Source organism: Chaetodon trifascialis, chromosome 8, assembly GCF_039877785.1.
Source record: "Chaetodon trifascialis isolate fChaTrf1 chromosome 8, fChaTrf1.hap1, whole genome shotgun sequence".
NCBI lineage: Eukaryota > Metazoa > Chordata > Actinopteri > Chaetodontiformes > Chaetodontidae > Chaetodon > Chaetodon trifascialis.
In genome coordinates, this window is record NC_092063.1 from 26,061,681 (window position 1) to 26,085,189 (window position 23,509).

A 23,509-nucleotide genomic window follows, 5' to 3' on the forward strand; every position below is an offset into this window, starting at 1 on the left:
AGTATAACAATAACTGGGAGAGAGAGCAAAAGTGAGAGATGAGAAAAAGAAGAAAGGCTCGTGTGGAGCATCTCTGGTTGGACCTCGGGGTTGAGGACATATTGGGGTGGAGCTGGGACAGAATGGAACAGCTGGATCAGGCAAGAGTTTTGTTTATTAATTAATTAGAATAAGAATAGTTTTAAAGAAAAATGTATTGAAGACAACATATTGCCAGTGAAACTTGTATCATGATGGTATTGTGTCTGGTTGTTATGTACCATTGGATGTGACGCTTACTATCAATCCCTGAAGTGTATTAGTTTTTTCTTGGTGTCCTATGCCACATAGACTACACTTAAGAGCAAGTATGAAACCTGGGGCTTGCTGCACAGACATAGTGAGCACAGACCTTACCACCCCATACTGACATGTTACAGTATATTTCTTTAGTTTACCAGCACTGATAATTCTTCCAAAGGCAGTGTCAGCAAATCCCACAGTCACAGATCAATAGATTAGTGGATAAATATCAGCAGAGGCTGCCCTACAATCATCCACTGTCATATCTAAGTTGTCCTCATAAACTGTAAAAGCCTTCAACAGAGCTGTATACCCTCAGACCTTGTGGGAACAGACTAATGGCTGGGTTTATTTCATGCACATATATGTCTTTGGCCATAAGCTCTGTACAGTTGGTTAGTCACCATTCACCATTCAGTTAAATGGAGTTTCCCGGTTAAAAACCAATAGACTACTCTTATTAGTATGACAACAAAAAGGAGAGATGAAGTAGGAGACCCTTGTAACACACCACATGTCTGTAATTATATCAAAATGTCACATAAGCATCATTAAGATTTTGGTTAGGGTGGTATTGATTAAATGTCAAGGAGTGTAATAAACACAATGAGATAAGATGAAAGGCACAAGTTTATATACAACATCACAGACCATACTCATATAGCCATCACTTTCATCACATCAGAGCTACTCAGCTAGATCTAATTTGATACACTGCACAGTTCATGTATGTAGGCATAACCTCACTGTGTATGCGTGTTTATGTGTGCGCTCGTGCATGTACAAGCGCATGTGTGACATCATTCCACCTTGACTGTGAGGAGCAATGCCTGCTGAGAAGCAAGCTGTCTCTGCTCCACCTTGTCAGAGTCCAACAAACATTCACAATAAACACTTTGCCACACACACCCAGAAACCTGTTAGACACACTCCCATAGGCCCAGTTACTGTAGCTCCTGCACTAATACATTTAGAAACATGTTTTAGGTGGGGATATTTGTTTACAGTATAAAGCACACACATTTTGGATACTCTAGCTAGTTTGGCCCAGTCTTCATTCAAACCTTGATTCTCATCAGCTGCACTGTTGAATGTGAATACATACTGCCACAATGTCACATTCAGCCAGCAGCAGCGCAGTGAGGGTTGATGATGAAACTGAACACGCACACCCTTATTTGAAATAGTCATCCACTGATAAGGGTATTTGAAGGCCAGTACTGATATGAACCTACACGTCCTGGAAAACTTGGAAAACCATTTTCCAGTCTTGGAAAACACATGGAAAATGAGAGAAGAAGTAAAATGTCCTGGAAAAACTTGTCTTGTCCTGGAAAATTATTTCAGCTTTCTATTTTCCTGTAGCTCAGAGTGAACTACTACCGTATTTATCAGAGCTCCTCAAGACGGATAACATTGTTATCTGAAAAGCAAAGTTATTTTCAGGATAGCATATTAATGTTCAAATGGTAGATTATGGACCAGAGTATTTTGAATAGGCTGCTCTCAGTCATTTTGTGGTACTGTGAACACACCCCCAAGTCATGTCACATGATAGCTCACACAGACTGGATGACGGATAATAACTTCAGTGGCCTAAATTCTGAACAATGTGAGTTACATTATCCTTCAAATGGAAATATTAGTCACTGCTTCTTGGTAACTGTGGTAGTTTTATTAGGTTTTTTAGATTAAAGTTGCTTTCTTCCCATCTTGTTTTAAATGGCTGAGTAATTGCTAATAAATAAATTGCTTAGCATGCTTGGTTCAGTTGCTAAATTTAATGTGCTTGTTTGCTTATTTTGCCTGCAAAGGTTTAAGGGTACTCTTTCCGAGGTTTTGAGCATTGATATAGCAGCAATGATTTGCTATGTAAAGATATAGTGGTGTAATGGCATCCTGAGCAGAGAATGAAGTCACACTGGTCGCTGGGCCAGCCATGCGTGCATGTTAGTGCATGTGAGTCCCTCCTGGTGAAACTGTTGGCCCTCCGCGCAAAAGACACACACAGCATTGTAAAAATTTGATGGCGGTATGCAGTTCAAAGTGGTGCTAGTGGTGTCCCAAATGTTCAATGAAATGATCAGACTTCACTTATTGACCGTATTTTGCTTGATGTTTAGTTAGCTAGCATTAGCAGGATAACTAGCAAGCTAATAATTATGTCACATGGATTTAGGTCAGTTGGCAGATAGGAGAAATAGCTTCTTTCCAAGATGAATGCATTACTAATTTTACTAAAAGAAATCTATACTGTAAAATTGATATTCCAACCAACAGAATAATAACCAAGATGCACCTCGTCATTTGACATTGTTCACAACTGGATAACTTTGTTCCATGGTTTATCTCATTATGCTGAGAAGAGGAAGGGAGGGGGGAGGTGTGGCCGACGCACCCATTTGTTATGGACTGAGCTGCTGGTGCAACATATAGTGGCTGAAAACTCATATATACTGCAGAACCTTTAAGGTTTGTGATTCAGCTCTGGCTAGGAGCAATGGTTTCAAATGTGTGTAACTGAGAGAGTTGACAGGATAATAATGAACGGAAAGCCAGGGTCCAACAGTGAGCTGGAGCCCAAATATATGTGTGAGTCAAACACCAGCTACTGTAAACCCCTTTTACTTTTGCTCGCCCTGTCTCTTCAAACACAATGCTCCAGAAGTTTAAATAAACCATAAGATGACATGAAATGTTTAACTTTTGTAGCAGTAACTCACAGTGGGTGTGATTTGCCTCATTAAAGACTTAACCAATTATGTGATAAACTGATAAGAGGCAGCGGCAGTATAGCTTTTCCAAAAGAAACATAATAAAATACAATGAGGGAATACTATAAAAAATATATTGATTATGTTAAAGCAGAGCATTGAAACAAGGCAATATCTCTCAAAAGAAAAAGGTATGTCATTTCAGGCTGCTTCAGTAAGAAAATAAATTTGCAACTTTCAAAATGAATTAAAAATCTTTTTTGTAGTGCAGCACATGGAATATTTTTTTTTTATCCAGATGGATTGAAGAGTCTGAGGATTGTGGTATTACTTTCTGAAGAGCTTTGGGAGCTTTTCAATGATTGCCAGGTATTTATCTTTCAGAAACAGATGCTTAACTTTATGAGGTGATAATAATGCACTATATTAGAGGCACACACTGGGGCTGCTCTTATTTGCAGGATACTATTAGTCCTCCTATGACCACAACTACAAAAGCTGGAGTCATACTACAAAGTAAACTGATCTTCAGGTTTAAAATCAGTGGCGTGCCTCTTTAATTTTGTACATTTGTCCAAATTCTGGAGTGATACTGTTTAATACCTTTATATTTATTCCTTAATGTTCACTTCTGTTCAAACTAGTGAACAGCCAACAAATACAACAGATATGCTCAGTGACCTGCATCCATCCGCAGTCTGTGTTTGCACATCCAGCTATTCTGTCAATACTAAACCTATAGTAGCCAGATAACAGCTGCTAAATTAATCAACTGATAACTTAGGAGTGAGCCTCCTTTTCTGTTAAAACCTACAATATCAGACCTTATGGGAAGTTTACTTTAAATTCAATAATAGTGAATGGATTCCTCATTTTGTTGTTTTTTTCTTGGAACCCCCTGAGGGATCTCTTGATCTCTGTTTCACTAAAGCAAAGTGACTTGATCTTGACATTTTGTGTGTGTGTGTGTGTGTGTGTGTGTGTGTGTGTGTGTGTGTGTGTGTGTGTGTTTACATCCAGGGACATGTTGATCACAGACTTGGCAGCCACGGTAACCTTTGTGGAGTTGTGTGATGAGGTGAGAACAATGTGCAGCGTTTCCAAGCAGCAGCCCATCACACTCAAGTGGATCGATGATGAAGGTGGGTGTGCCGCAAGGTAAAATACTGTTCATGTGCTCTGTCTCACCTGCTGTGTCCTTCTATACTGATGCTAAACTCAGGCTCAAAAAAGCAGCATGAAAGCCCATTTCCTGGGCTTCTGGCCAGTCCAGAAGACATTGTTTTTACATCATACTGCTGCTCATATCCAGCTGTCCACACTTTGCTTCCATAAGCAACATGTTTGCTGTGCTGTAAATTTCATCAGTTGCCGAGCTAGGTTCATTAATTTTTTTTTTAATTAGAAACCTTTACATCTGAAAAAATGCCGCCTACTATATAGGCACACCTTCAGAAAGATTTGAACCATCCATCCACAACCACAGTCATGGACGAAAGTATTGGCACCCCTCTGGAAGTGTTGGTTTTCCAGCAAAAGTCACAAACTTTTGGAGTTTTTTTTGATAAAATAACCAAACCAGGATCATTTCAATAACTTAACACAACTAAAACAACAATTGGTTTCCCTAAATTCAACACCAAATGCCACCAAAATGCTGCGGGAAATGAAAACTGCATGGCCAAATGTGTTGGCACCCCTTCACAACAAGTGTCTATTGTACTGATAAAAGCACATTTCTCATTGTTAGAATGCATATGCATTACATGCAGCTGATTTTCAGTGCCAGAGGAAGCAAAATAGCCCTGCAGTATCACCTAGTTTTTGCCATGCTTCAGTTTAGACAGGGCGCACTTTTCAGTGTATGCTTCATTTTTCCTCGTCCTACATACTGCTGTTCCATAGGCATGAACAGAACAGAATACTGAACCAAAACCATATAAGTAAGTGATAATAGGTTTGGCAGTTAATTCTATAGAGCAACGGAACAAAACTAGAACTTTTTGGGCGTCCTGACCAGTGGTTATGTCTGGAGGATGAAGAATGAAGAATACCCTGAAAGGTGCACCATGCTTAAAGTGAAGCATGGCTATGGTGGTGATGCTGCAGGGCTATTTTGCTTCCTCTGGCATTGTAAATCAGTAAAAGGCGAGGCAGAAGATTGATTTATTGAAATATTTGGAAATCCTTGGAGAAAACATCATGCCTCAGAAATCAATTGAACTGTAATGCTAGTCCTTTAGAAATGGACTGATATTTGTCAGGAATGCTACCAGAGCTGAAGTCTGACTACCCAGAACCTCAACACAAGATTCTAACAATGAGAAATGTGCTTTTATCAGTACAAAAGACACTTGTTGTGAAGGCGGAGCCAACACTTTTGATCATGCAGTTTTCATTTCCTGCAGCATTTTGGTGGTATTTGGTGTTGACTTTGGGGAAACCAACTGTTTGGTTATTTTATCAAAAAGCCTCCAAAAGTGTGTGACTTTTACTAGTAAACCAGCACTTCCAGAGGGGTGCCAATACTTTTGTCCATGACTGTATAACAGCTAGAATCATAATAACAGTGAGAACAATCATAATTAGTATGAGTCTGTGCAAGATTTTGAATTATTTTTAATGTGTGGACCAGTAGTCAGTGGTTCCCTACCAGAGTGTCGACATCCTAGAGATTTAAAAATTAAATGTGAGGGGATGTGAGATGTTTAACAGGATAAGAGAGCAGATAATAAACAGGTTTGATGTCTAGACTTACTTTGGCTTCCTTCTATAATTCCACAATTTGGTCTCTTCAGGTCTCTAGAAATGATTGAGTAGCAGGTTTGGATATCAGCAAATATCAGACATAGTTATTGACATTATTGAAATATTGATTGGGCGCCAATAAAGCTAATAAAAATGGCTCTTGAAGCACTGACACAACCAGCTGGTATCACAACACATATGCACAAATAGTCACTACTGCTATGTAGGACAACAGTGTTTATCTAACTTTTGCACGACCAATCAACAATCAATAATACTTCAATCAATAAACATTCACGCTCCATCTACAACTACAGTAACAAGCAGCTATAAGCATGAGCAATTACAGTGACAAGCATAAAGACAACAAGAAAGCATATGGTGTCTGTGACTGTGTGTGTGTATGTGTGAGAGGGAGAGGAGAAAGATAGAGAGAGAGAGAGAGAGAGAGAGAGAGAGAGACAGAGACAGAGAAGGCAGATGGTGGATGTGACCACAAGAGTAGCTACGTCACACCAGAATTCGAGATGCGAGCTGGAACATGAGAGTTAAAGAGAAATGAGATGCAAGATGGGAGACGTCTCTGTCATCAAGATGACGTGGAGCCAAGCCGAGTTATGCGACCACATCTGTGCATTTAAGGTGTGTGTGAATGCCTGTAAAGCATGCGGATGTGTGCTGTGTGGGTTAGTAAAAGATACAAAACAAAGCACACAAAATCCTTAACACCACTGAAAGACAGAATAGCTGTCTTTTTATCACCCAGAAACCCAGCATGCAAACTTGGTTTTGTCAGCCATGACACTGGTCTTTTAACTAAAAAGTGCATCTTACTGGCTTTACACGCTGTGGCTGAAACTAACACAAGCACAGCCCAACAGCGAGGACACAGAAACAAGCAGCAGAACTTGGTGGTCTGTTAACTTCACAATAATGCAGTAAAGCTTACATCAGTTAAGCTTACAATAAGACACTGGGCTCTGTTTTTGATTCCACCGCTGGCGCGGCACAGGCACGACGCAAAGTCAGGTCCGTTTTGCCGATGGGGCGTGGCAGCGCAGACTTTGGTATTTTCGTGCACTGCGCTCCTGGCGCATCTTCTCCCCCTTCTCATCTCAGTCCCACCCAGCGGAAGGAGGGAGGGGCGAAGGCGTGGAGTGGGTTTGACACAGTCGAGTCCAATCTTCACCAATCACAGCAGCTCCTCGCCTCACTTTTAAAAACACCGCTGGCGAGGCGCATGGCAGGTTTCTAGGATGACTGAGCCCGTGCAGGAAAGTGTCCGACGCCCAAACTCCTCCCAGGAGGAGACTGACGTCACTCATGTCTAAATATGAGGTCCTTAGATGGTAAATCCTCGGCCTCCTCCTCATCCTCCTCAAAGCAATGTACTCCACCTTTGTAGATAACGTTAAGCATTACTATGATTACATTTTTATTTGGAATGAAATGACGTGGGTAATAGCGGACAACGATCATCACTTACGTTTTTTCATGTGTCTGTCTCTCTCTGTCTCTCGAGTGCTCTGAGACAGATGCAGTATATATGCTCTGTAGGATGCCACGGCTGTTTCTGGTTGGCACAGCGACGTTACCTGATTAGTTTGCATCCCTGTTTCACCTGTGTACATTTGGTCAGGTTGAGTGACCATTACGCGTGCCGAATGCGCTTGCGATGTGGTCAGATGAGATACGGATCAAAATATATAAATTTAGGTCTGACTGTTTGTGCTGACTCAGACAGTTGCATTGAATCGTGGCTGTTGCTAATTATTGATCGCAGTGTGCGTTCGATGACTGACCGAGCACTGCTGAAAACACTGTTAAAACCACGCTGCCGTCTTGTTGACGGTGTGATATATGGCGTCATCAGCCACGTTTTCAGTGGATAGCCGTTATTACGTAGCAGCCACCCATCCAGAGGAGTGTCCCCCTGAAAGACTGTAGGGATGCTAGAATTCGCCGGATGAACGAGTCATGTGCCGACCCGGGTAAAGTGGCATATACGTTTGTCAACAGGCAAAGTCACAGATCACCAGACATCCCTGTTTCACCTGTGTACATTCAGTCAGGTTGAGTGACCATTACGCATGCCGAACGCGCTTGCGATGTGGTCACATGAGATACTGATCAAAATATATAAATTTAGGTCTGACTGTATGTGCTGAGTCAGATAGTTGCATTGAATCGTGGCTGTTGCTAATAATTGATCGCAGTGAAATGCCAGACACTGTGGAAACCTGCCTGTGAGGTGTTGGTGACGTGAGTGCACGACTCCGCCGGTTTACGAAAATCCACTTTCCGAGCGGATTGACCAGGTCTGGGGTGGTGAGCTTTCAGTGCACTTTTACGCCGCCGGCGTGGACCGAAATGGACTGAAAATCCAAATCCGCCAGCTGATTATGCCGACACCTCCCCCTGCTGCACCGCAACGCCCATCCTGGCGCACCTCTGTACGCCTCGGTTTACCAAAATACCAAGTGCGCTGTGCGCCTGCCTGCGCTGCACGAAAATACCGGCGGAATCGAAAATAGAGCCCACTATGATTAACCTGTCCCTGCCCAGACAATACCCTCTTACTTCAGATTGCTTTAGGGAGCGATTAACATGTCTTTCATCCGTATATCCATATGGCATATCTGGTGGAGTTTCTTGCTTCAGACAGTGACAGGGCCATTGTCAGCTGTTTTAACGTCGTGCTGATCCTTTATGGCAGCAGAGGATGGGTGTTTGGAGGATCCAAACATGTTCAGTGAACACAACAGTCAGAGGGACTCTCTGGGCCATTTAAAGTGTGAACGTTTCATTATGCCTTGGTGAGACTACCCGTTTTTTTGCCTTTCAGAATGGTCACCGTGTCAGATCTAATGATCACAGTACTACAAATACTTGGTTTTAAGGGTTAGGTTAGGTTAGACATTTAGTTGTGATGGTTAAGGTCCAGCACTAGGAATGCATTTTGTCAATGAGTGAAAAGTTCAAGTGTGTGTGTGTGTGTGTGTGTGTGTGTGTGTGTGTGTGTGTGTGTGTGTGTGTGTGTGTGTGTGTGTGTGTGTGTAGGGGACCCTTGTACTATCTCATCTCAGATGGAGTTGGAAGAGGCATTTCGTATTTACAATCGCAGCAAGAGGTCTGGACTGATGCTGCATGGTGAGTTAGCTCCTACTTCACTTTATATCATTACCCACAAAATAGTTTTGAACTATTTGCCACAGTGGACAACTTTTAGAGACGTAAAACACCACAGATAAGGTGCATTACTTAGCAAGCGCCATAACATTTAAGAAATGACAAGGCACTTAACAAATGCAACCCTTTATTCATGACTTTTTAGTGCAGATTTCTTTGATGAGCATACTGAGGTATAAAGAGCATGTTCATCATGTGGATTTCATATGGGTTGGGATCACTTTTCATTTTCATGACTTGTGCCTTTTTATTTTCTTTCTTTTGCAGTGTTCCCCAGTACCCCAGAGCGGCCTGGCATGCCATGCCCAGGAGAGGACAGTGAGTACATTGGCTCTGCTTTCACTCTCTACCCACTGGCAGGATTCCCAATTAGAATCAGAGGGTCAGGGTTATACTGTGTCCTATATCCTAGAGTATATAGGCATGGATACATAATATCCAGTGTGTTGTAACCAGCATGTTAAACTAGGTTAAGGAAACAGTGTACCTGGCACCTGGTGTTGATGTAGTGCAAAGTGGAGGTGGGTCAGCTTCAGAAGACATATTCTGTCACGTCAGTAGTGTCACATAGTCACAGTTACATCATGCAGTGTTGTAGCCAGAGGTGTATTGCAGCCAGTGGAAGTCAGCAAAATCAAGAGTTTACAATGTTGCAGCTGGTAGAATGGAGGAACCAGTATCGAAATTGGATCCCTTAGCCATAGTTCCTGTGCTAAAAAAAGTCCCTCAGGTGTTGTACTTTCTGATGGTCCAGGCACAGACTCTGACAGATAGACTTTGCTATGACGTTTTTTTTTTTTTTTTTTTGCAATCAGCTTTGACACAGGACTTGACTGTACAAATACAACCCTTGAAAAACTGCCACCAAGCTTGCTAGATTGTTAACTGGCTTAGCTCAATGCCAATGTAGTGGAAAGACAACAAATGTAATTTTCAGTATTGAGTTCCTGATTATGGGTGGGCTATGTGGCAAAAATCTTCTGTCACTGTGTATGCAGTTTAATATCATGGTCAGTGTTGGGGGTAACATGTTACAAAACTAATGCATTAGAGTGATATTAGTTTTTGCCAGTAACAATGAGTACAATGCAACGATTGCAAATAAGATATTAGTAATATTATTGGAGTTATAGTTATGGCTGTGTGTGTGTGTGTGTGTGTGTGTGTGTGTGAATGAATATTCTACATTTATATTCAAATTGGGAAAAAATCCAGACACTCGATTATGAAAATTAATATTTGATTGAAAAAAAAAAAGCTGCTGGCTTTCTGTTATCCAGCGATTCAATGACTGTTTCTATGAAAGGAGTCTGGTGGCTTTAGCGAGAGCGAAATACCAACTATTTCTGGTTAAACAAAACTGATTTTACTCTTTCCCAAAAAGGTCTGTCTCTGTAGGAACCCTTTCCATAATGTTGTCAGACACTTAGAATAACAATCTGAGCCTGTCAGTGGCAAAAACAAACACTCTTTGTGAACATACTTCAGTGGTTCGCAAACGCCCTGAGCAATTACATTGCAGCTGCCGACTGCATCGCTGTAGCTCTATATTGAAAAAACTTTAAAAAATTACTGTCTCCATTAGTCACCTGGACAAAAAACATGGGTACATACATAATCAGATATTTGACCAGAATCCCTCTGGTTTGTCTGGGGCATTGAAGTATTCCAGGACATGTGGACTGCAACAATTCTGCACACAATGTCGCTTTTGAGGTCTTTCCAGAGATTTTTGATGATGTTTAGGTCAGGGACTGTGAAGGCCATGGCAAAACCTTCAGCTTGATCCTATTGAGGTATTGTAGATTTTTAAGGTGTGTTTAGGGTCATTCTCCTCTCGAGAAGCCATTTTCATCTTCAGCTTTTCGTGCAGTGTGATGTTTGCTAACAGAATTTGCTGGTATTTAACTGAATCCATTCCTCTCTATCAGTGAAATGTTCCCTGTGCCACCAGCTGCAACACAAGCTCAAAGCATGATGGAACCACCCCTGTACTTGACGGTTGGAGAGCTGGTCTTTATAAAATTCTGCACCCTTTCTTCTCCAACATACCTTTGCTCATTGTAGCCAAAGAAATTCTATTTTTACTTCATCAGTCCACAAGAATCGTTTCCAAGATGTTTCTTTGCAAACTTCTGACGCTGAATTTTGTTTGGAGAACACAGAAAAGGGCCATCATATTTGTGCAGGTGTTGTTGCACAGTAGAACACTGCACCACCACTGCAGAGTCTGCTAAATCTTACAGAGGGTCTTTTGCAGTCAGACGGGGCTCTGATTTGCCTCTCTAGCAATCCTTCAACACTTCTCTCTGAAAGTTTCTCTCTCTCAGTCTCTTCTTCTTCTGCGCTTGGCAGACCAGCCTAGAGGTGCATTACCACCACCAACTGTCGCTCTCACATTACGTAAAAAAGTGGCAAGCAGTTCTGCTGCCCAAATCACTTTATCTTGAAAGGCAGCTGGATTTGTGAGATCACAAGATCACTTGAGAATCCAGCAGAGACAGTAATGGAAGGCTCCCACAGTGACAACGGTATTTCCAAATCTCTCGTGGTGGACTCATTTCTACAGTCTCATAGTATATACTGTCATATCGCTCAACCCTACTACTGAAATGTGTCCACTGCAACATTTTTTTAAATAAAAGCCACATCATACTGACATCAAACTGACAGCCAATGTGGTCTTTAAGATAACACTCATGCAGAAAGTTGTAGTCAGCCATCAGTAAGCATGGTAGCAGATAAGCTTGCTAGTGCTAGCTCAACAACCCCTGTCTATCATGTGAGCCTCTCCTTGCAGGTTGTAGCAGTCCCTCGAGAATCTCAACTATTGTTGCTGGCTAGTGTTAGCACCGTATTACTTGTTATCCAGCGTGTTACAGTTTAGCTCAGCAACCATGGCTTGCCAACTAGCACTGCAAGTCACTAGCCACCCTGTCTCCAAATCCCCAGCACCCCCTATTTCATGAGGCTGTGGAAGTGAATTTTGTTGTGCTACTCTCTCGTCTGACCGGACAGTGAGGATGGTCTTTTACTGGGCTCATGCAGTGTTGAAAATATAGCCTCTGGGGAGCATGAATTTGCTCAGTAAAATTCTTGATATATTGATATATAAATATATATTCATAACAGTTGGACAGATTGAAACCATCCATGAGTGTTGAATATTTCTTGGGAAAATTTGGCCTGATTGTTGAGCTGCAGGTTAGAGGTCACCAAACATTAGGATTCATTCTCTGTGAACCATGACAATCTGCAGCAAGTTTCATGCTAGATATTGAAGGGTTGTTACATGGTGCAAACTTAATCTGAATAAATCTGTGTGTAATTACATGCGATGCTGCACAACAGCAACTTTTTAGCAGCTCGATGTAAAAAAGCTTAAAGATCGCATAGAAACTTTAATATCAGTTCAGTTTTTGTTGTGTAAATGTGACTCGTCACTGTAGTCTTTGCTGCTCCGTTTCTCTTTTCTCTCCCCCCCCCTCTCACGTACTCCCATGTTGTTTGCTGCACTCCCTCACTGTCTATTTGCTGTGACAGCATGTTTCAGCAGCTTGTGGACTACACTCCTGTGTGTGTGTGTGTGTGTGTGTGTGTGTGTGTGTGTGTGTGTGTGTGTGTGTGCATGTATGTGTGTGTTTTTGATGGGAGGGGAGCCCTGTGCCTTTTCCCTGGGGCAGCCCACTGGTTTACCGTGTGAAGAGCGTGAGTGTGACTGTTATGCTGTAGGTAGGTGATGCAGGATACACACGTGCATTGTCACACACACAGCAAGTTAGTGTCTGTGTTTTGCGTAAAGCTTTGCTTGTTGTGCTCTGTGGGTGATATGTAATATGGCACATGTAAAAGTTGTAACTTTGGCTGCCTGCTGTGTTTTCTCCAGTTTAATCCTCATTTGTTTGCTGTTGATGTTCTAGAGTGGAAAGAAGAGGGATGGTTAGATCTGATCTTTTCAGAGGAGAAGGGAGGAAATAATGTGGAGGAGGGAGGGGAGTCACAGTGTGACTCATTCATTTTTAGAATGTGTTTGTGTTTTTCAAGGCAAAATATGAGCTGATATCTCCTGAAAATTTAAGCAGTAGTTGATACACTGCAAATATATTGAAACATTAAAGGGTCAGTTCATCCAAATAAAAAAAAACAGAACATATTAACATAATTTTCCATTTCCCTTTGGAGGATTTAGCCATGAAGATAGTTTTGGTTCTTGAGTGATTTTGATTGATTGCCCTCCTCATGGACTTTCTACCACCCCATTATAATAGAGTTGAACAGAATAAATATATAGTATAGTAGCAGGTACAGAGGAAGATAATGTTGATATTCATGACTAGAGGGTATTTTTTTATGCTCTCCCCATCATAGAAAGTCTCCATCATGATAAGAAAGCAAAACGAAAAGAATATTTAATTGCTCCAGTGAACCAATATTACACAGTATGCACAGTAGTAAGGCAGGCTTTAGGAAAAGCTTAAATCAAAGCAATACCATAAACATGTGTGAAACTGCTTGTCAGAAGTGTGACTTAAACACCTAGGGCTCTATTTTCGACTCCGCCACCGGCGCGGCACAGGCGCAGCGCAAAGTCAGGTCCGCTGCGCTGATGGGGCGTGGCGCCGCAGACTTTGGTATTTTCGTGAGCTGCGCCGCCGGCGCATCTCCACCTCCTTCTCATCTCAGTCCCACCCAGCGGAGCAACTCTGAAAGAGGGAGGGGAGAAGGCGTGGAGTGGGTTTGACACAGCCGAGTCAAATCTTCACCAATCACAGCAGCTCCTCGCCTCACCTTTAAAAACACCGCTAGCGAGGCGCATAGCAAGTTTCCAGGAGACTGACGTCACTCATGTCTCCTGACATCCGTTTGTATTACTTTGCACACCCGTTTGTATATACTGTTTATTTTTTCTCAGTATATATATATTGTTTTATATGATGTTCTATGTTTTGTGGTATATATATATATATATATACTCAATATAAATATTTTGTTTTTATATTTGCTTTTTATATAGTTCTCACTCTTTTCTTTCTTTTCTAATTTTATTCTAATTCTATTCTTGTAAGGAGCACTGCAACAAAAACAATTTCTCCTCGGGAATAAGCAAAGGATTTCTGATTCTGATTCTGATGTCTAAATATGAGGTCCTTAGATGGTAAATCCTCCTCATCCTCCTCAAAGCAATGATGTACTCCATCTTTGTAGATAACGTTAAGCATTACAATGATTACATTTGTATTTGGAATGAAATGACGTGGGTAATAGCGGACAACGATCATCACTTACGTTTTTTCATGTGTCTGTCTCTCTCTGTCTCTCGAGTGCTCTGAGACAGATGCAGTATATATGCTCTGTAGGATGCCACGGCTGTTTCTGGTTGGCACAGCGACGTTAACCGATTATTTCTCATCCCTGTTTCACCTGTGTACATTCAGTCTGGTTGAGTGATCATTACGCGTGCCGAACGCGCTTGCGATGTGGTCACATGAGATACTGATCAAAATATATAAATTTAGGTCTGACTGTATGTGCTGACTCAGATAGTTGCATTGCATGAATTGCGGCTGTTGCTAATTATTGATCGCAGTGAAATGCCAGACACTGTGGAAACCTGGTTGTGAGGTATTGGTGACGTGAGAGCACGACTCCGCCGGTTTACGAAAATCCACTTGCGCTGCCGGCGCACAGAGTTGACCAGGTCTGAGGTGGTGAGCTTTCAGCGCACTTTTACACCACTGGCGCAGAACGAAATGGTCGAAAATTCCAATGCGCCGGCTCATTATGCCGACACCTCCCCCCTACTGCGCCGCAACGCCCATCCTGGCGCACCTCTGTACGCCTCGGTCTACCAAAATACCAAATGCGCCGTGCGCCTGCCTGCGCCGCTCGAAAATACCACTGCGCCGGCGGCGGAGTCGAAAATAGAGCCCCTAAACTAGTTTAAAAAAAGCACAACAAGAAAAATAAATGGTCTTGCTTTCTATTAACTTACAGTTCTGGACTTTTCAGACCATCCATGAATTATATTTGACATGTAACAGATGGAACGTGCGTGACTCGTATTGTTGTTCGAGATTTAAACATCAAAAGTAGAGACAAGTATTCAAGTCAAAGTACACAGTATTTGTGGATGTACGTTGTAGTATAGGGGCTTTCAACAAGTTTGATTTATCACCATTTTGCGATATGTTTTTGTGGTGAATGCAGTAATACAGCCAGTCATTTTGTGCATTTTATCCTCTTACTGCTTCTATTTAAACTCTAAAGCTAGAGATATTTTGATGTAGACTGGGGCAGTTTAAATTTTATTTTCAACTGTTCTACATTCCATTTTGCAATAATGCCCTTGTTTTGTTTTTTGTTATAAATCCAGTGAACCCCTTTCCTTTAGACTGGTGTGTTTTTGCCCCTCCCCAAAATCCCAAACTCACACTCAGCCAGGGCGTGGCATGTTTAGTGCAGCTCAGTGCGGTCAAGTGAGTGGTTATTTATGAAAAGCCCGATCAAGCCAGCCGGCACTTGGATTTTGATGCATGTCTATCCATGCTGTTATGGAACCTGTACTTGGACTGACCAAAAAAGATGAGAGTGTCACATTTCAGCAATCCTTTTTCACATTTAATATATATAGTATATTATGTGTATTATAATACACATTATGTATTACCCAAATCTTCATATTTATTATCTAATTATTATTCTGAGATATTAAGTTTTTGTAAATTGTTCAAGGAAATCTACTGCTAAAAGTGCTTTTTTTAAAAGTTCAATAAATGCATGTGTCCAAAGTCAGTGAATAATTATTGTTATTAATCATGATCTCAATATTGACCCGTTACTGTCCATCCACATGTTGACCTACATATGTTTTGTAGGACTGACGCTGAGTAGCATGCCAGTGATAGTAGCTATAGTAAGAGAAATCTGTTCTACGTTTTACTTATCTCTCGGTTCAGTTTGTTGTTTGCTAAGCAATAGTTATACATACTTACTTACATACAAAAAACCTTTTAATTCCCATGAGAATCAAGTTTAAGGTACAGAGGAAACAGCATTTCGCGAGTATCTAGCTTCTGTATCATGAGGTATTTCCAAATGAAACAGGACAGGCAGGCTGGACATAACTAGGGCCCTATAAGTCATGTTGAAGAGGTCCTCTGAGAGTGTGTGTGCTAGCAAGAGCTCACCACTTCAAAAAACTCACAAAAGTGCAACCACATCAGCAGATGCAAGACTTTACTTTGTTGAAGACTTCATGGCTGTATGCGCAGAGGCAGATATTTTGCTGAAAAAAATCAAAACATATCCTTTTCTGGTCAAGCATTGTTGACAAGGAGGATCGCTGTCCAAATGTGAGAGGAGCCTTGGTCAGACCCACTTACCTGGTGTGTTTGAGCTGAATGGTGCATTATCAATCTCAAATTCATTGATATTCATGAGGTTTCGAATATTTTCTTAATGAACTGTTGAAACTTTATTCATCCACCACAATTAGACCATTCTCATGACAAAATGTGCTCAGAGGACCAGATTTGGGCAGGGTTGGGGAACCTCTTGCCCCCTGGCTGTGTAGAGATTGTAAGACAGTTGGATGGACCGTGATAGGAAAAAGATTCCCAGTCCCTGATTTAAAGGGATCTATAGGTAGAATATGGCAGAAATTGAATAGAATATTAGTGAAGTATGTTTCAACTAGTGTGGGATGAACTTGATAATAGAATTGTTGTGTTTTTGTTACCTTAGAATGAGCTCTGTATATCTACAAAGAGAGCTGCACTGCAACGTTTCTACAGTAGCCCTGAACAGAGAGACCAAACACTGCCTCTAGAGAGCACCTTTCGCATTTTCAGTTGTCTGCGTAGCTTCTCCAACATGCCTGGAAAGGGAGGGGTGAGGTGAGGTGAGGGATGTTCAGTTGGTTACAATCTGCACCTTCACCGCTAGATACCACTGAATCCTATGCAGTGGTCCTTTAAGTAAAAAAACACAGGATTTAGAAAAATTAAAACCCAAAACACAGACTTTTGGTTAAAAAATAAAATTAAATCTGGAAAAAAATAACATAGATTTCAAAGGGCCCTAAATAACATTGAATGAAATTTGATTTGAACATTGAAAAGTGGCTATGTCATAACCAACATGGAGAATTTCAGCGATTCAAAGTTGGATGCTAGCCTCCATTCAGTTATAGAGGACTACTTGCTCAACACCTTCACCTGTGTTACTGGAGCAGGCAGACGTACCCCTCAAACTGTCGGAGAGGGTTAGTTACTTCTGTCCAAACTGATGTACACCAAACAGGATAGCAGTATCCATCATGGAGAGAGAAGCAGGCCATTGTAACCCTATCCCATGTCATTCCTGAGGCAGTCCACTGTAAATTGCCTCGCACATAATCTGGTGCTGTCACAGATAGCACTTTCCTTAAACTGAGTAAATGATAGCCACCAGACCGGTAACCACAGTATTTTGGGGAAATGGAATAAGGTTTGAGGTGGAGAACACCTGAAGACACACAGATGTACAATGCTAGCTAGCTAAGTAATGAATCTTAACTCTGTGCTGCTGAAAGTTGAAGATTGATTGATGGGTGGGTGGTTATTGGTTCAAATTGGTTGGTTCAAGTTTATGGAAGCGTACGTCATATTTTGTTTTACAGGATGAAAGTATAATAGGATTTTGATAAAAGAATACAAGGAAATTTCTTTTTTTTTGGAATATTGTTAAATAAATGCACAATATTACCAGGGATGCAATCTAAAAAAAAACTGAAACACAAGTCTCAATCACTGCTATCAGGATGGACTTGAAGTTGTTTTTACTGATGAAAATAGCAAAAACATGCCAAAGTGTTCAGTTAAATGCAAATATTTAGTAAAATGTATGCCCAAGATAAGAAGAAGAAGAAGAAGAAATCCTTTATTAGTCACATTTTTTTAAACACACAACATGCAAGTTAGGGAGGGGAAACTGCACAAGCCATGCATATGTGAAATTTTTTTCTCGGCCTTTAACCCATCCTGATAGTCCTTCCTCCGCGGCGGACCAGGAGTGGTGGGCTGCCAGCCCACCGGCGCCCGGGGACCAGTTCCTTCCTGTCACCATTGGTCATGTGGTGATCTTCTTGCATGTTTTTAGTGGGGATATTTTTATGGAGGATACCCCAGGTGAGCACGGGGATAACATGCAAACTCCACACATCTTCTCCAACTCCTCCTTGAGACCCTGGTAATTCTCCATCTTCTTGTGCTCTTTCTTCCTGATGCTACTGTCTCTTGGGATCGCTACATCCACCACTGTGGCTGTCTTCTGTTCTTTGTCTACCACCACTATGTCTGGTTGGTTCACCATCACCAGTTTGTCTGTCTAGAACTGGAAGTCCCACAGGATCTTGGCTCGGTCGTTCTGGATCACCTTTGGAGGCTTCTTCCACCTTGATCCTGGGACCTCCAGCCCATACTCGGTGCAGATGTTCCTGTGTACGATGCTAGCCACCTGGTTATGACGCTCCATGTATGCCTTCCATGCCAGCATCTTACACCTATACCGATAGATAGATAGATAGATAGATAGATAGATAGATAGATAGATAGATAGATAGATAGATAGATAGATAGATAGATAGATAGATAGATATGAGCCTATATCAGTGTGAACAGACATACATGAAGAATCCATAATAATAGATGCTGAACTAAAAAATGACCTCCACCAAGGAGGCTGTCAGTGCTCAGTACTGCCCATAGTAGTTGAACCAATGAATGAGACCTTATCCCAACAAAAAACTCCGCTTTAGGAGGAGCCACCAATTGTCAATATGGGCAGTTCAGTGCGGATGCAGAGTGGAATCTGGACTTTGAGAAGGCCTGCTCTATATCGGAAATTCCTACAATGCAATGTAAAAAGCAGTGGCATTCACATTACCTTTTGCTAGCAATCCCACAATGCAATGTTTTGCAGTTGATAGTTAATTTGGGAAACCCTAAAACTGTCAGTGACGATGTGAAGTGATGATAAATCATGAATGTCTGAAATCTTAATTTACAGCTCACTGTAAAACAAATGCATGAGTGTCCTGTGTAAGCAATAATGACCAACCGAAGTATGAACTGGATTCAGACACAGCATACAGTAAGATGTTTCACATGTAATGTTTACCATGTTCACCATGGTAGTTTAGCATGTTAGCATGCTAACATTTGTTAATATGCACTCAACACAAAGTACAGCTGAGGCTGATGGGAGTGGTTTTCAGGTATTTAGTCATGAACCAGAGCATTGGACAAATAAAAAGATGACCTGATGGTTTAGCTAGGTGAAAAGAGGATCACCAAAGTTAATAGTGACAAAGTGACATTTCACTCATCAAAAATCAACCAAATTCAAATCGACCATGGATATCTGTCCCACATATTTCAGCAATGACCAAATCAGTGCACCAAAACAAATGAGCATTCCCTAAAAGCAAGCAAGCATTGATTACAACATCTCATGTCACCTGCCATTAAACTCTGATATGCATAGCTCTTCCTGTTTTGTGCCACAGAATAATTTGTCTTTGTTCTATCTTGCAGTCTAGTTAATTTACTGCCAAATTAAACCTGATGACATACAATTTAAACCGCAGTAGAGATGACGTCCAGTCTGGGTGCTGATGCTCCCATATGTTAATGGAAAATTTATGACACTAAAATAAATATAGAAATGTTGTATTGATATAAAAGGATCCTTAAAGGCCTGATCAAAAGGTAAAACTGAAAACAATACACAAGAATCCTTATGAAAGCTGCTTGCTTCTTTCTTTTTTTCAGCCTTAAAGTGTGATTTAGTGTGCATCTGTGCGTGCGTGTGGAGTTAACAGACCCCCCTCTGTGTGGAGACACAATGATGGAGGGTGGGAGGAGGTGGAAGTCTTGAAATCCTGGATGATGCACTCAGCGTAGGCTGCCCTGCCTTGCACTGCCTCCCCCAACACTACCACCACACCACCAAGCCACGCCCAACCCACACAGCCCCACCCTCCCCCTCCCACTGCCACCACTTTTTCACAGCATCCTCTTCCCTTTCTCTCAGCTGTGTGGCACCACTATCTCTCCAGGGAGGAGCCTGCAGCTTTACTGCATCACACAGACACAGAGGCGCATGAGGGACACAGCGTGAAAGTGAAAGGCAGGGAGAGAGAGGGGGGAGAACTGTACCATGCAGATATCAGCTCGTAATACACAGGGCAGGAATTCCATTTTTTTCCTTCGCTCTTCTATTTTTGGCTGTGTCTGTCACACCAAAAAAAGGAGATACGACTTCACCCAGGATAACGAGCCCGAGAAGAAGAAAGGAGAAACAGACAGAGAGAGAATTAAACAGCCTTGAGAAAAGCAAGGCGACTCTATCAGCTGGGAGGAGAGAGAGGAAAAAAGGGCGAGTGAGAGAGGGAGGGAGAAAATAATTAAATAAATCCTAGGGAGGAGAGAGAAAGAGGGAGGGATCGGTCAGAGAGAGGGAGAGGAGGGGATGTAGCAGTGTGTATCCTTGCTGGCTCACCACACACACACATACACATACACATACACACACATGTACACACATACACACACGCACACTTAGCCTGGATAATGTGCTGAAAGAGGCGGAGAGAAAGGAAGAAGGCAAACCGGTGAGCTATCTATCTCTGCATCCTTCCATCCATCTATCCATCCATCCATACATTCCATCTTTTCATCAATCCGTTTGTGTTTCCAATCCAAGACCAGAGACAATGGATTTAGACAAGTGTGTCCTTGCTTGGATTCTTGTTTGTATGTGTGTGTGTGTGTGTGTGTGTGGGAGATCTATCTGCCTCCATGATTAGCATGTGTGATTGATTCATGCCTTATCACTCATCGTGTCACGCATTGCAGTCAGGGATTGTGTGCATGCAACCTGCTAGCTGTGCTAGCATGGCTGGTGACTGTGGCTGGCTGGCTGCCTTCACTGTTTTGTAGCCCTGGAAGGGCTGTCTGGCAGTCCACTCAGAGGCTGCACCTGCCAACGAGTGCGACATGGTGTTGGTGTGCATACAGTATATGTGTGTGTAAAGGTTGCATTGTTATGGCAGCGTATAATTCCACCATTCTATCAGATGGGTGCTGGTCTTAAATTCAGATGTGTTGTAGCGAGTGCCATCCACCCCTCATATAATGCCCATGATGCAGGCTGAATGCACACATTGTTACACTGGTTGGTCAAAATGCTGTTTCTGGGGCTTATCCCTCCTGATAAGAATGATTTTCTGTCAGAGAACTTTTTATTTTTAGAGATATTTGTGCCATGAAAATGGTTTTAAAGATTGAATATTGGTGATGGCAGCTTTAATCCAATAATGTCAATGTTAAGATTGACCTTCAAAAACCTCTTGATGCACCCTAAATTGCACACATGGTAGACAAACCTAAATGTCTCTCCATCTCTGTCACTCAGGATAAATCAATGTGCGTGTGTGCTTCAGGGGGTGAGTGTGTGTGTATGGAGGGGTTCCAGGGGATTGCTTACCTGGCAGGGGTGCTCACTGCTTCAGAGGAGAGGCTCTAAGAACAAAGAGTTCAGAAAACCCAAAAGTTTTATTTCTACTCTTTTCATCCATCCCTATGTATCAGAGAGAAAAGGAAGTATTGCACAGTTGTGTATGTGTTATTTTGCAATTTTGCAAGCCAAATTCAGTATACTTCTCGTGGTTAAAACAACTGTGAAAGGTCTTCTGTGGTTCTGGATGGGCTTTATGAAATCTTATAAAATAACCCTGGTGATGTCATTAGGCTTGGAGACAAGGCATTATTAAGAGAAAGCTTTTGAGACAAAGTGCAAGCATGATGCTTGAAAGAGCTGGATGTTTACCAGTTGGGGTTTATTGAGTCATCATCAAGTTGCATTATGGGAAATGTAGGATTCTGTGTTTTTGGAGTTTGACCCATAGGGACAAAGAATTGGGATACCTTCACCCCTGCAGCATCAATTTTATACCATTCTTCTTGCAGGTCTCCCAACTTTATTGAAGTTTAATACTGAACTAAAGTGTGGAGTTTCAGTTTGGATGATAGTTACAAAAAGTCAAAAGACAATTTGTGTCGGGGTACTGAAGCTTTCTTTGGGTAGTTCCTGTCTTGAATTTGCTGCATCTTTGATTTGGCTCTGTGTCTAGTAACTGTGGCTGTCTTGTGGATGTTGTAGCATTTAGAGCTGAACTGCTATGACATTGCATTTCATTCATTTAGCCTGACATTGTGCTCTTGTAAGTAAAGCTGTAACTAATGATTTTTTCATTGTCAGTTTGTTAAGATAAGATAAGATAAGATAAGATAAGATAAGATAACACTCAATCCCCCGTAGGGGAAATCAGGGTGTTACATGCAACAGCAATAGTAAGAGGAATATATAAAATGAGATACAGAAGGGAATAAAATACGAAACATAAAATTAAAAATCAACTACATTTATATTTGCATTCTATACAAAAAAGTGTGTGGGGGGGCATTGAAAAATAATATTGCTAATGGGAAAAATTTAAAATTGCATGAGGAAAAGCTGGAATCAGAGAGTTTTTGAGAGTTTTTTTCTTAAAATAATTACTCAAACTGATAAATCGCTTATGAACATTGAACATATATGAATAAAAGAACTCTTATGGGAATTAAGAGGTGGGGAAAATACCACTAGGACCTCTCATCTCTTCATGACATTACTATATATTTTGGAATACTACGGCAAGTTTATGTGATTTGATTAAGCTATTTGTCTTTGCCTTTCAAGGAAAGAGGGTCAGTGCCCATCAGGAAAGCATTCCATTTTTTCCCTCATGCTTCAAGGCTCTCACGATTCATTGTCTGGGTGACACTGTGTGTTAATTGCTGTAGTGCATTCCTCTGATGCTGGGCTGTGGGTAATGGCTTTTTGCTTTGAATGTTTTTTTTGGCCTAAAGTGACGAGGCATTTTAACATTCAGCCTCTCTGTCCTTGGCTTGCTCTTTGCTGCACAGGGAGGTGAATATAGAGGTGGAGTATTACATCTCAGAGGCTATATCTGGTTTGGGGACATTTGGGGCTGTTTTGAGCTGTAGTGGCTGTGCCCTGTGCAATCTGAGTCATTGTGCCTATTGATCCCTACGCTGCTTCCAACTATTTATGAGCCTGTGTAGGACTGTGGCTGTGTGTGTGCTGAAAGTTACTTTCCTGTGTCAGTTTTGCTGACTGGACACCGACCTATTAATAGTACTCTATGGATAATGCACAGCTGAACACCTCAGTCTGCAATGCAGTCGTTGAAATGTAATGCTACATATTATACATCTGCTTCCATTCCTCTTGTTGTTAGTGGATGTGACTGTATCATATCAGCAGCTGCAGCTCTCCTCTAGGTTTCCTGCTGTATGGGTTAGAGGGCCCACTGGGACTGAATTATGGAGCTCCAGTCAGCCTGTAAGCTGTTAAACTGGTTAACTGGAGACCACCAGACTCAATAGACTCAGTGTCTGGCTGACTGTGGCACAGGAAACATCTCATGATACATGTAGCAGCAGAGTCATTAAACTAAAGATGGAGCTGTA

The 23,509-nt window shown here is 41.7% G+C and overlaps 1 protein-coding gene across 2 annotated transcripts in view; it reads left to right on the forward strand.

Moving 5' to 3' along the window:
- The window catches only part of prkcz (protein kinase C, zeta), a 144,578-nt gene that overhangs the window by 4,912 nt on the left and 116,157 nt on the right, over nucleotides 1–23,509 (forward strand). The window contains exons 2-4 of one of the 2 annotated variants that reach the window (XM_070969344.1): nucleotides 4,017–4,138; nucleotides 8,805–8,894; nucleotides 9,201–9,251. In XM_070969344.1, coding sequence (XP_070825445.1) covers nucleotides 4,017–4,138; nucleotides 8,805–8,894; nucleotides 9,201–9,251 — 263 coding nt within the window. Of the gene's footprint in view, nucleotides 1–4,016; nucleotides 4,139–8,804; nucleotides 8,895–9,200; nucleotides 9,252–20,004; nucleotides 20,587–23,509 lie in introns of those variants that run through there. The other variant, XM_070969346.1, reaches the window with a different exon arrangement.